The following is a 12,641-nucleotide window of genomic DNA, read 5'->3' as shown; positions in this document are numbered from 1 at the left end:
TTTTATTTGATAACAGTAGCAATGTTTCTGTAAATAGTATATATTTTTTTGTATAACTACACTAATTAATATCTTATAGAAAATATTAATTTATTGGAATAATATGTATAATATTCAGGTATGTCATATTTCCATATTTTAATTTTTTTGTTTTGTGCTAAATGCTCATGAGGGCAGCAATAAATGTCTTTAAAAAATATAATATTAATTAACACACATAATTTGTTATTTGAGTTAACTAGCTTAATTATACATAAACATGATTTAACCTGTGATTTATAATCAGCTTATTTTTATATGAATATAATAATTTTAAAAAATTATTTCGATTTGTTATATTTATATAAAAAAAGGAAAATATATATTGCATATATATATATATATATAGTATATATGTATAATATATATACCTTTTTAAATGTGTAAATTATTAACACCAATATTGCTGAGCTTGTAAATATTAATACTTATTTTTTATTTTGTTTATGTTTTTCTTTAAATTTTTAATTAAAAAGCATTATTTAATATATTATATATGTGGATATATAAAATATGCTAAATATATTATTTATTATATATTTTATTGTGTGTAGCTATTTATATGTTATTCTAATTAATAGTCTTAACATAATTTGGCATAATTTTAATCATCAATAATAGCTATATTATTACAAAAGCCTCACATAGCCATGTGTGTATAAATTTATGCAAACATTTGGATGTATACAGGTATTATACTACATATATATGTGCACGCGTTTATTCAAAGTGTTTATCTCCATATTTTTATCCCCCTTTAAGTATACTAAATACGAATACAAGCATAAAACACCAAGGTTGCTGATTTTACTTTTTTACCGTATTTTGGATATCTATATGCATAATTTTGTTTTCTTTCTTTTTAGTTTAAGACAAAAATATATAAACCAATTTTTAAGCATTAAAAAAATGCAAGATATTAATAATGTATCGAATATAGAGGAGCTACTTTGCTTTTTCGATTATTTCATAAAAAATGGGCATTCTGTAAATAAAATAAAAAACATATATTTTTATTGCTTGTTTATTAACATAAAACAATTTTTGAATAAATATTTGTATTTATGGATGGTAGCACATATAAAATATAACAACTAAATTTTCAATCGTCATATATAGTGGGATTAAAAAAGTTGCTAAACCCAAATGACAAAACTATCCATGGGCCTTTTATTTTTCTTGTTTACAAAAATGAATCGTTGCATTGTATATATGTAACAAGAATAAACAGCCATTTCGTTAAAACTGAAAAGTGCTAAAAAAAAAATAATCTCACATTTTATAAGAACATTTGTTATATTTTTGAAATGTGCTATTAAAATGACAACACTAAATTTGTCCCAATTCTTTATTCATTTTATTTATTTTAAAAGCTACCAAAAAATATATTTTTTTTTATACCCAATTTTTTTATTTTTTTTTTAGATTACTATAATATGGGTAAAATTTACCCTAAATATATCATCAGACTTATCTCAAAAGTAAGTTTATAAAATTGTTCATATAAAATACATATGTATGGTCATCTGATACGGCACTATTTTTTTTTAATATTATCATGTCTGAGTTTGATTAATTTTTAACAGTACATAATAATTAAATTGATCGTTTTTATATTTCTACCTTTTTTAGGATTATGAATTATTATTTTCAAAAAAGGAAAGAAGAATTATGCGTAACTTATTTGGTTGAAGGATATAAAAATAATTGTGATGAGTATACATATGCTGTTATTTCTGAAAGGGATATTGAAAGTAAGTGTTACACAAAATGCATAGACATATATTATTTACACACTTATATATTCGAAAAGCATATTATTATTATATTTTTTGCATATTTATACTCAATTCACTTCATTGAGTTTTCCTTTGTAACTCTAATTACAATAGATGTGAAAAAAAAAGGCTCATATACAATTAACATTTATAGTTTACAAGCAAAAAGTAATGAAACTAATTTTTCAATGTTATGGATGCAAGAATTAAATGAAATAAATAAACGAATAGTTTCTAAAAATGGAATATATGAAAAATTAAATGATTTTGTTTATGAATATGAAAAATCCGATTCACCATGGGATTATCTAACATGCTCGCCAACCAAAAGAGATAACAATGCAACTCCAAAAAAAAAACTTATTACTAATCCAGACTTAAAAAGCAGTATTATTGTTTCTGCAAATCGATCAGTCAGTAAGGAAAGTAAAGAATTCCTGTCATTAGTATCTCCTAAGAAGCTAATTGGAGATTGCAATATGGTATCAAATTCAGTATCACGAAAGGGTTCTAAAAGTAGTAGCGTAAATAAAAAGCCCAAACAAACTACTAATAATAACGCTAATATTGGCACTAATAGTAATTCTAATATTGGATCTAATAGTAACGCTATTATTGGCTCTAATAGTAACTCTATTACTGACACTAATAATAACTCTAATACTGCCAGCACGAATGATCAAATTAAATATTCAAAAATTGTTAAGCGAGAAAAATATGATACCAACATTTTTAATGAGGTATCCACAGGGCCAAGTAGCAATGAACAGGATAACATTGCCAAAAATTCTGCACAAAATCAATCAACAAATCTTCTTTCTTCAGAAAAAGAGATGAATAATATAAAGGAAACTCTAAAAAAATTGGAAATTAATAAAACAAGAGATGAATATGGTTTATTTGATCAAGACATTCCTGATAAAAATACAGGTACACCTATATACACAAAAAATATGACAAAATTATGACAAAAAAATTACTTATTTTCACTATTTTGCTTATTTTTAATAGCCTCAAATGAAACCGAAATTGAAGTTTCTCAAAACTTAAGCGAAAACGAACACAAACAGGATTGTTTTCAACGTAAGTATTTCAAAGCAAGGAATTAAAATTATATTTTATCAAATAAGAGAATTATAATTATATTTATTTTTAAATAATACATTTAAAATGGCTACGTATATATATGGCTAATTCGAATGCTTATTAATACTATTATATGCATTTATATACAAATACTTTCATTCATTATACTTTTTAAAAATTTTAAATATTTCCAGCATCGAAATACAACACCGAATTGACGAAAATTAAATTGGGTAATAAGATTGTGTTGGCGAAAAAAGAAAAATATATAAAATCGAATATATGAGTAGTTAATAATTTTTATATTTATTATTTTTTTTCAGAAGAGTCTACTGAAAGAAATAAAACCACAGAACCTCTTGACCCTGATAATATTGAATCTGATGGCATGAAAAAAGTTAAATTGGTACATAAAATAAAAAAATTATACGACCATGGCATATATGCTTTTAATATTTCCCTTTTATATATGCGCTCCCCTATGGATACAAATTGCTTATTTAATTTACAGTATTATTATTTTGTACTTTTGTTATTTATAATTCACGATATTTTTATTTATATAGGATAAAGAAACAGAATTATTCTTTGAAAATGGCTATTTAGTAACAGTTGATAAAGAACCCCCTATAAAAAAAAACCTTATAAAGAGTTTTGCCAATGGGTCAAGTAATGATGACAAAAATAAATCGACAGATAATAAAAAGAAGAGAAACCTCCAGCAAATATTACTGACGTAAGGATAAAGACAACATTATGAATAACCATATGTAGCATGCACATTTGAAATTTGAAAAATTGCACATTTTATATAATTTATACGTTCGATACTGTTCATATTGTTTCCCTTTTTCCAGGAACTTTTTTAAAAAGAAAAAATAAAAGATCGTTTGTTACAGGAAATTGATAAAATTTTAAATAGCTTTAATACCACATTCGTATGGCTGTACATATATTTTTTGATATTTCAATTTCGCTAGTCAATTTTCACCGACAATTTATTCTTTCATTTTTGACTTAATTTTATATTTCTAATAATAGTTTCATTCATATTAAAAAATATATATAACTAAATAAAAAACGATTTACAAAGTTAATGGATAATTAATTAAACACATATATTTAGGAAGAGATATACATACGTATTCGATATACCTGTTAATGTTCATTCTTTGGTGTATGCAAGTTGCATACCTATTTACAAAGAAAGTATTTTTAATAACATTATATATAATTGTACATGCGTGCATTTATCTTTATATGTGTTTATACGTAGTAACGCGATTTAAATTTTTACACATATTTTTAAGGTTTAGGTTTTCCACCCATCATACCTCCTAAATCGGAATTTTTTAAATTTTCAAAAATATTTTTATATTTTGGGTCGCTAGCGTATTTATTTATTAAATCTGGATTGCTCATCATGTTTTGCATCATTTGAAAAAATTGAGGATTGTTAAAAAGTTCTTTCATTTCAGGAGAATTCAAATCTGGCATTCCACCCGGCATTCCTGGCATACCTCCCATTCCACCTGGCATTCCACCCGGCATTCCTGGCATACCTCCCATTCCACCTGGCATTCCACCTGGCATTCCACCTGGCATTCCTGGAAAACCACCCGGCATTCCTGGCATTCCTCCCATACCTCCCATTCCGCCAGGCATTCCGGGCATGCCTCCTGGCATACCCCCTGGGAAATCACCAGAAAAATCAGGTTCACTATAAGATGAGTCAGATGAATCTGAATCATAGTTTTCTCTTTTATTATTTTCTTTATACATTTTTTCTGCTTTTTTTTTAGCTGCTAATTTTTTTTTTAATTCTTTCTCTCTTTTTAGTCGTTGTTTTTCTTCTTCTTTATTAATTTTATATCGTCTTTTTTCATATATTTTTTTATATTTTTCTTGTATTAACTTTTGCATATCCCAAAGATTTTCATCATAGTCGATTTTTTGTCCTTGTTCCATATCAGCATGAGCAAATTCCCATTTTCCTAAATATCTATAAGCTTTAGCTCTTATTTTATATGCATTAGCACTATCAACATTTAAATTTAAAGCTTCTGTACAATCTCGTATACAAGCTTTTGGCCTTTTTAAATTTAATAAAATAGAAGCACGTTTAGTATATATCATAGCAGATGGATTTCCAAAGCTAATTATTTTATTGTATTTTTCTAAAGCTTCTTCATATTTTTTATTTTCAACTAAATCTACAGCTTCTTCTTTTAATTTACAAATTTCTTCAATTTGTTCTTCTGATAATTCTCCTTCTATAATTGGAGCTAATGGTGGACATTCCACAGCTTCTTCTTTAATTAATTCTAATTTTTCAGGATCATCATCTTCTTCTTCTTCTTCTTCTTCCTCTTCATCTTCTTCCTCTTCATCTGATTTTTCTTCTGTACTATCTTCGCTTTTCATTTTCTCATAACCCATTTTATCTTTTTTTATTTTTCCTCCAAAACTTTCGATAAAATCCTTAAAAAACGATAATTCTGGTTTGAGCAGAATTGATGGGTTTTCTTCACAACTTGCGACAAATTTTTTAAGATCTTCAACTAAAAGGATGAAAAATAAATGAAAGGAAAATGTGGAGTTATGCAAAAAATATATAGATTGTATGTAATTGTATTTTTATAAGTTAAAAAATTATTATATATAAAACTATATTTGGTAAATTCAAAATGTATAACATAAGAATATATACGATTATTTTTTTTCTTTCAAACTTACTTTTTTCAATATCCATTGTTACAATATTTTATAAAAAAAAAAATGGGGACAAAGGAAAATAATAAAGTACCAAATAGGTATTTAAATTAACTAATTAAATATATATATAATGTATAATATACATACTACTATACATATACGATTTTAAAATGTCATATAAACAATTGATATAATATAATTTTGTTCGAAATTGAACAAATCGTAAAAAAATATATTTGAAGAAATCTGTGAATTTTATAAAAAATATAAAAAAAATAATAATTTCTACAAAAGATAAAAAATACAATAAATTATAATTCAACAAATGAATAGATAAATAAAAAATGTATGCATATTAAAAAAAATATAATCCATAAAAAAAATTTTATATATTTCGTGTATATATAATGCATATATTTGTATAGTAACATAGTTTTTTTTAAATGGAAAATTCTATGTATTATACATTTTGGAATTCTTATTTATTTTTCGCTTTTTCTCATAAAATATATTTAATAAAAATCCAATAACCTATATATCATCCAATTATATAATATAAAACGTATAGGGATCACTATATATTCATATTATATATAATACGACCTTAAGTTTTTTTTAAATATTCTTGATGAAAATACCACCCAAATAGTGCATCATATATAATATATGTATAACATTTTTTTTTCTTTATATATTTTGTAAGATAAATAAATATATTTGCAATGTCCTTACTGTCTTAACTTTTTAATATAATATTTAACAAACATTTTAAAGGTGTAAAAAGAGTTAAATTGGCTAAATTTGTAACAGCATTTTTATAATTTGTTAATTCAAAACAAATAGCATACTATAAAATATAATAAAAATTTTCTACATATAAATGTGTTAATATAAATATATGCTAATATAAATATGCGTTAACACAAAAAGAGGTGAACATAACTATCATTATTTTTTACTTACTAAAATTATATTTTTTTATAAATAATTTAAATTTAAACAGATTTAAGTTTTAGGAATAAAGGCTGTATTTTAATTGTCACCACAAAATATGTAGGATGTAATATATGAGCGGAAAAAATATATACATATTTATAGTTTTATTATTAGAATTGCCTTAATTTCACCATTTTATAAAAGTTATTTACTTTTCACAATTTAAGATATATGCTATTTTTTATTTTTAACTTCGTTTAAAGTTTGATTTTGTTAAAAAATAAAACATTGTATACATACACACATAATATTTTTATTTCTTTAACCGTTTTAAGTTATAATTTATTATTTGTTATGCTTAAAATATGCAAATATGAAAAATATATATATATATATATACATATGTGACAACAAAATAAACGCAAATCAAAAGGTTATAATTTAATTTATACTTAAAAAAATATAAAACGCCTACAATTGCCACACGTTAATATTAAAAATATATATTTTATTTATAAATCATAAAAACGTAATATAAATGTAATGTAAAATGACACATATTAATAGAAACATAAATTTTTATATATAAATCATAAAAATGCATTAATATAAATAATAGATACAAACAGAATAATATCATTCCGGATTTTCCAAATCGCTGAATGTATATTTATTTATATCATTTGAATCATTAAAATATAAATTAAATGCACAAATTAAGGATGCAAAAATTATTGCAAAAAACAAATAATAAAAAAACATAATATAACAATTCCCTTTTGATAACAAGCGAAATATATCCTCCAAAGTTCCCCACATTCCTACAGCGCATAAAAATGATGAAGATTCAGCTGCATATCGAAAAATGGACTTATAATCTATTCGAATAATATTAGATATGTGTACATTTTTATTATTTTTATTATTTTTATTATTTTTATTTGTATTTACTATATTATTAATTTTTTCTTCAAAAATAAAATCAAATTCTTTTCTTATTGTTATATCATTTATTCCATTTCCACTATTTATATCTATTGTATCATCATATATAATTGAATTTTTTTCTTCATAATTTTTTTGGGGAATATTTTCATCCATATACGTAGGGGGGTCAACATTAAGGCAATTTTCTGCATCATTATGATTTGGTATATATAATTTATTCATTTATGTATCCAAAGATAATAAAATAAAAAAAAACGATGTGTTATATTATATTTGCTTACTATTTATTTTGTACGAATTTTAACAATTGATATACATATACCAATGTCTTGTATATATGTCTTTTGTCGGATATTAAATATTTGTGCATAAATACGTTAGAATAAATCAATAATCACTATAAGGTCTTTGTCTCAAATAATAGAATCTTCTTCCTCCTGTTTATTATATGCATATAATATGATATAACATATAATATAACATATATATATGTTGGTATAATGCTACAATATTCGAATATATACTTATATTCGCATATGCATGATGCGCATTATTATATGTATGTTACTATATATACAATGGGGATTAATCACTTAAAACATATATATAACAAAGCAACTTAAATCGTTTTTCAATTAAAATGGAGCAAGCAAAGTTATTAAAAAATAAAACCCGCTAGCTAAAATATATGCTTTTCATTTTTATTTTATTTTTCGAGTTTTGTAAGTTCTTCCAAATAACCAAAAAAATTAACGACATGACAAATTTCCTAATGATTTATAGTCAATGCTAGAAAATACGTTTTTTTTTTGTTTGATTAGAAGAAATTGCTATTTTGTTAACATTGTAATAAAATCTTTGAATATTTATATAATAATTAGTATCCTCAAAAAAGTTTTGAATACTGTTATACATTCCGGAATTTCTTCAAAATAAAGTTAAAATATGTTTTTTTTTTTTAAAAGTTGTATATATATATCGATTTATCCTTGAATATGCCCTCTAAATATATATATATATATATATATATATATATATATGGATGATCTTTTATATATGCAGCTGATTTGTATACTTATATGATAATAGTATTACATAAAACTTCTATTCGTTTATATACTATTTTAAATATATGAATACAAATTGGACAATATGTATTGCCTTTTATCTTAATAGGCTTATTAGCCCCTTGAGGATAATCAAAAGTACTATACCAAATTTTCAAGATAGCATATAATAAAATTTGCTTTTTTTTGGTGGTATTATTAACAATATTAAAAAATATATATTTAGTTATAATAAAATTAAAATTATATTTTAGTATTTATACTTGTTTAAAGATTTTTTATGTTTTATACTCTATAGTTAAAATTAAAAAATGACAAAAAAATTTTAAAGCTTTTATAATTAATAGTCTATCAAACTTATTAATTAGAATAATATTATATTTTAAAAAATAAAACTAAATTTTGGATTTTTAAATCAATAAAATATTTTAAAAATAAAGAAAAATTAAATCTATAAATTATATTAAAATTTTATATTAATTTATAGTAAAATATTTTTGTATATATAAATAAATATTTATATATATAGTATTATTATGCATACTATAATTTTTTTTCGCTGTAGACCATTGTAAAAATTATTGCCCAGTTTTAAATTCACATTTTTTGAATATTGTACTATAATAATTTATAAAATTATAGTTTCTTGTTTTTTATAAATACTAAATGTAAGTTACCTAATGTATGAATTAATATATATTTATAAAATACTTAGAAATATAATTAACATTTAATTATGTATTTCCACGATTATTTTTCACCTCATTTTTATATTTCTCCACAACATTCTATAATTAGCTAATTTTTTTTTATAAACCTATATATTTTTTAATAGCACCATAATGACAAAGGAAAATCAAAAAAATATTTATTTTTCCTTAGATTATCCATACTAAATAATAATAAAGGAAATTAGTTAAATATATACATGCATATCATGTTGTGTGAAAACAAAATATTCAAAAAGAAATATTAAAATTGCGTATAAATTAAGAAGAATGCCATATTTGTATAAAAACTGGGCCACTCGCTTTTCCCATATATCAAAACAGAAATGTAATTTTCATACATATGTATTAACACCAAAAATAAATAAAATTAGGGTATCTGAAACATCTTTATTTAAACCAACCTTAGAAGATGGTAATGAAAAAAAATAAAGATATGTCTCAATACATAATTATCTTAATATATAGTATTTATGTTTGTATGTAATATTCCATAATTTGATAAATGATGCCTATGAATAACGTTGTCAAACACTTTTGTTTCCTCTTTCTAATATGTTTCCGAATAAAATATTATTTAAAAAATGGCGATAGTAGTAAAACAATTTTTTATATCGATAAATGTAAATACTGTTTATATGTATAAATTGATAATATCTTAATTAAGACAAGTATAAAACATAAAGAGAAAAAAAAAATAAATTTCTTCATTTTTTTATATTTTCAAAAAATGTTAAAGTTGATAGCAATTTTTTTATAAAATATTATTTAAGGTACCAAAATTATTTTTAATTACTGCCGATTTATTTGAAATTTTTAATAATAAATAAATAAAAGTAATATAAAAAATATATGGCTTTTTTATTGGATGTTTTTAAAAGCGATATTACCAATAAACATTGGAAACAAATAATATACACAAAAATATAAATATATTATATTTATAATAACCATGTATATTTATTAAAAAACATTCATAAGGAATAAAAATTGATTGCGAAATAAGACCATCAGCCAATTTTACATATAAAAAATGGCTGTGTCATATAATTTGTGGCAATACAAATTTTGTAAAACGCATAAGACTATCTCAACACGCACATACATATATAATGTCTACATAAATGCATCATTTTATTATTTTTATTTAAATATAAATTAAATATATATATTTTTTTTTAAGGGAAATATAAAATTATACCTTCTAAAAAAGTTCCAACACATATAAAATCCCCAAGCTATGCTAAAACGGGAGTTGTGGAATGCTCTAATAATATTTACGAAATTAAAGATGAAGATAGTATTATTAAGATGAAAAGGGCTGCAAAAATAGCAGCAAGTTGCTTAAAATTATGTTTAGAAAATTCAAAAGAAGGTATAACAACAGAGGAGATTGACAATTTAGCATTTAATTTTTATATAGAAAACAACGCCTATCCTGCTGGAATAAATTTCCATGGCTTTCCTAAAACTGTGTGTGCATCACCAAACGAGGGTAATACTCATTTTTAATTTTTTATGATTAATTATATATATGAATATAATTATTATGAAAAAAAGAGAGCTTAATATATAGTTTATTCATTTAATTTACCTTGCCTGGCCATATTTTTTTTTTTTTTTTTTTTTTTGCAAATTTTAGTGGTGTGTCATGGGATACCAAATTTAAGGAAATTAAAAAACAAGGATATAATAACTTATGATTGTACAGTTTATTTTGATGGCGTATTTGGTGATTGTGCTGGAACAACAGGAATAGGTAATATTTCAGAAAAACACAAAAAATTGATCGAAGTGAGTAAAGAATGCCTTTATAAAGCTATTTCAATATGTAGAGATGGCCAAAAATTTTCAGAAATTGGAAGAATAATTACAGAACATGCTCATAAAAATGGTTTTAATGTAATTAAAGATTTTTGCGGCCATTTTATTGGATCAAATATGCATATGTACCCATTAATTGAGCATCATTATCCTAATAGTCACGAACAAAATGAATATATGAAAAAAGGTCAAATATTTACTATAGAACCTATATTAACTGAAGGAAGTATAAGCATTCATACTTGGAAAGATCAATGGACTGTTTGTACTAATGATAATTCTTTTTGCTCACAATGGGAACATACTATTTTAATAACAGACAACTCTGCTGAAATATTAACAGAATGTGAATAACTATATTATTGTTCCCTCTAAAAAATGCTCTAAGATTTGCATACATAAATAGTAATATTCAAGATACTTTTCCAAAGTTGGAAACTTATATATGTATGTTAAATGACCTCTTTTTTATTATAATTTGCTCATATAACAAATAAAATCACACTATTATCCATTTTTTTTATTATTTTTTTGTGATTATTTTTTATTTTACTATTTGTTTTGTCCATAAACAAAATTTAATACTTATTTAAAAATATAAATTGTAATCAATTTAATTTATAAAACATTTTTTTCAAATTACTACCAAATAATCAATTTTTTAATATTAATACTCCACAGAAATATATATGTTCACGATTTTAAAGTTATTTCCAAACCTACAAAAATGTTTATAGGTCCATCTTGTTAATATATTATACATATAAAGCAGTTTTATATTTTTAATATTAAATTAATTTTTTGACAAGCAAAATTATGTTCACATATTTTAAAGACGTATATATTATATCCGTATAATTTTTTGAGTCATTTCATTATTAACACTAATCTAACACAATTGTTTTTTCCTAATTTACATTTTTTTTTTTCATACACACACAAATATAAATATATACATATATATATACTACTGTGAATTGCAGTTTTAGATTTAATAAAAGACTAAGTTTAAAAGTCTTATATATATGTATCAAAAAAATCTATAACTAAAAAAATAATGATAAACGATAGTATATATTTATTATTCGGATTTAGAATGAAAATCTCAATTATTTATCAGCTTCAACAAGCTCTCCCTATTTGCGTTAATTTAAATAAATCAGCAAAATAAAGTAAAATTATTAAATAATATTTTGTTTCAAGGTTATAGCATTATTACCTTTTTAATTTTTTTAAAATATTTCCTTTTATTATATGCTTTTTTTTTTTTTAATTTTGATTAATAATAATACTCCTATAGTGAGATTATTTCTTCATATATAACGACCTTTTTCTGTGCTTTATTTTCTTAAAATTTAATTTCAGTTAATTTAGTTATTATGAATTTGTATTTTAATTATTTTCTCTTTTTACATATAACTGTATTCGTATTATTATAGCAATTATTTATTTTATAAATAGTGTACATGTTTTTTTTTTTTTGAACATTTTGAAAAATCTATTTGTATGCCACAATAATA

General features: G+C 22.5%; 4 protein-coding genes across 4 annotated transcripts; 2 read left to right on the top strand and 2 right to left on the bottom strand.

Annotated features, from left to right (window-relative positions):
* Positions 1–948: 948 nt before the first annotated feature.
* PBANKA_1242400 (conserved Plasmodium protein, unknown function) lies at positions 949–3,785 on the top strand (the record flags this gene model as incomplete). The annotated part of the gene is made up of 9 exons (XM_034566509.1): positions 949–1,026; positions 1,465–1,520; positions 1,672–1,793; positions 1,932–2,747; positions 2,829–2,900; positions 3,098–3,136; positions 3,227–3,309; positions 3,470–3,639; positions 3,761–3,785. 9 exons carry the CDS (start codon positions 949–951, stop codon positions 3,783–3,785), a joined length of 1,461 nt encoding a protein of 486 aa, XP_034423098.1.
* Positions 3,786–4,208: 423 nt separating this feature from the next.
* PBANKA_1242300 (Hsc70-interacting protein, putative) lies at positions 4,209–5,655 on the bottom strand (the record flags this gene model as incomplete). The annotated part of the gene is made up of 2 exons (XM_034566506.1): positions 4,209–5,464; positions 5,640–5,655. The coding sequence occupies 2 exons, from the start codon at positions 5,653–5,655 to the stop codon at positions 4,209–4,211; spliced, it is 1,272 nt and encodes a 423-aa protein (XP_034423097.1).
* A 1,535-nt stretch (positions 5,656–7,190) lies between these two features.
* PBANKA_1242200 (conserved Plasmodium protein, unknown function) lies at positions 7,191–7,724 on the bottom strand (the record flags this gene model as incomplete). The annotated part of the gene is made up of 1 exon (XM_034566505.1): positions 7,191–7,724. One exon carries the CDS (start codon positions 7,722–7,724, stop codon positions 7,191–7,193), a length of 534 nt encoding a protein of 177 aa, XP_034423096.1.
* A 1,843-nt stretch (positions 7,725–9,567) lies between these two features.
* Positions 9,568–11,475, top strand: PBANKA_1242100 (methionine aminopeptidase 1a, putative; the record flags this gene model as incomplete). The annotated part of the gene is made up of 3 exons (XM_034566504.1): positions 9,568–9,712; positions 10,481–10,792; positions 10,940–11,475. 3 exons carry the CDS (start codon positions 9,568–9,570, stop codon positions 11,473–11,475), a joined length of 993 nt encoding a protein of 330 aa, XP_034423095.1.
* Positions 11,476–12,641: the final 1,166 nt, after the last annotated feature.

Source organism: Plasmodium berghei, assembly GCF_900002375.2.
Source record: "Plasmodium berghei ANKA genome assembly, chromosome: 12".
Lineage (NCBI taxonomy): Eukaryota > Apicomplexa > Aconoidasida > Haemosporida > Plasmodiidae > Plasmodium > Plasmodium berghei.
This window is presented reverse-complemented; position numbering and strand designations above follow the sequence as displayed.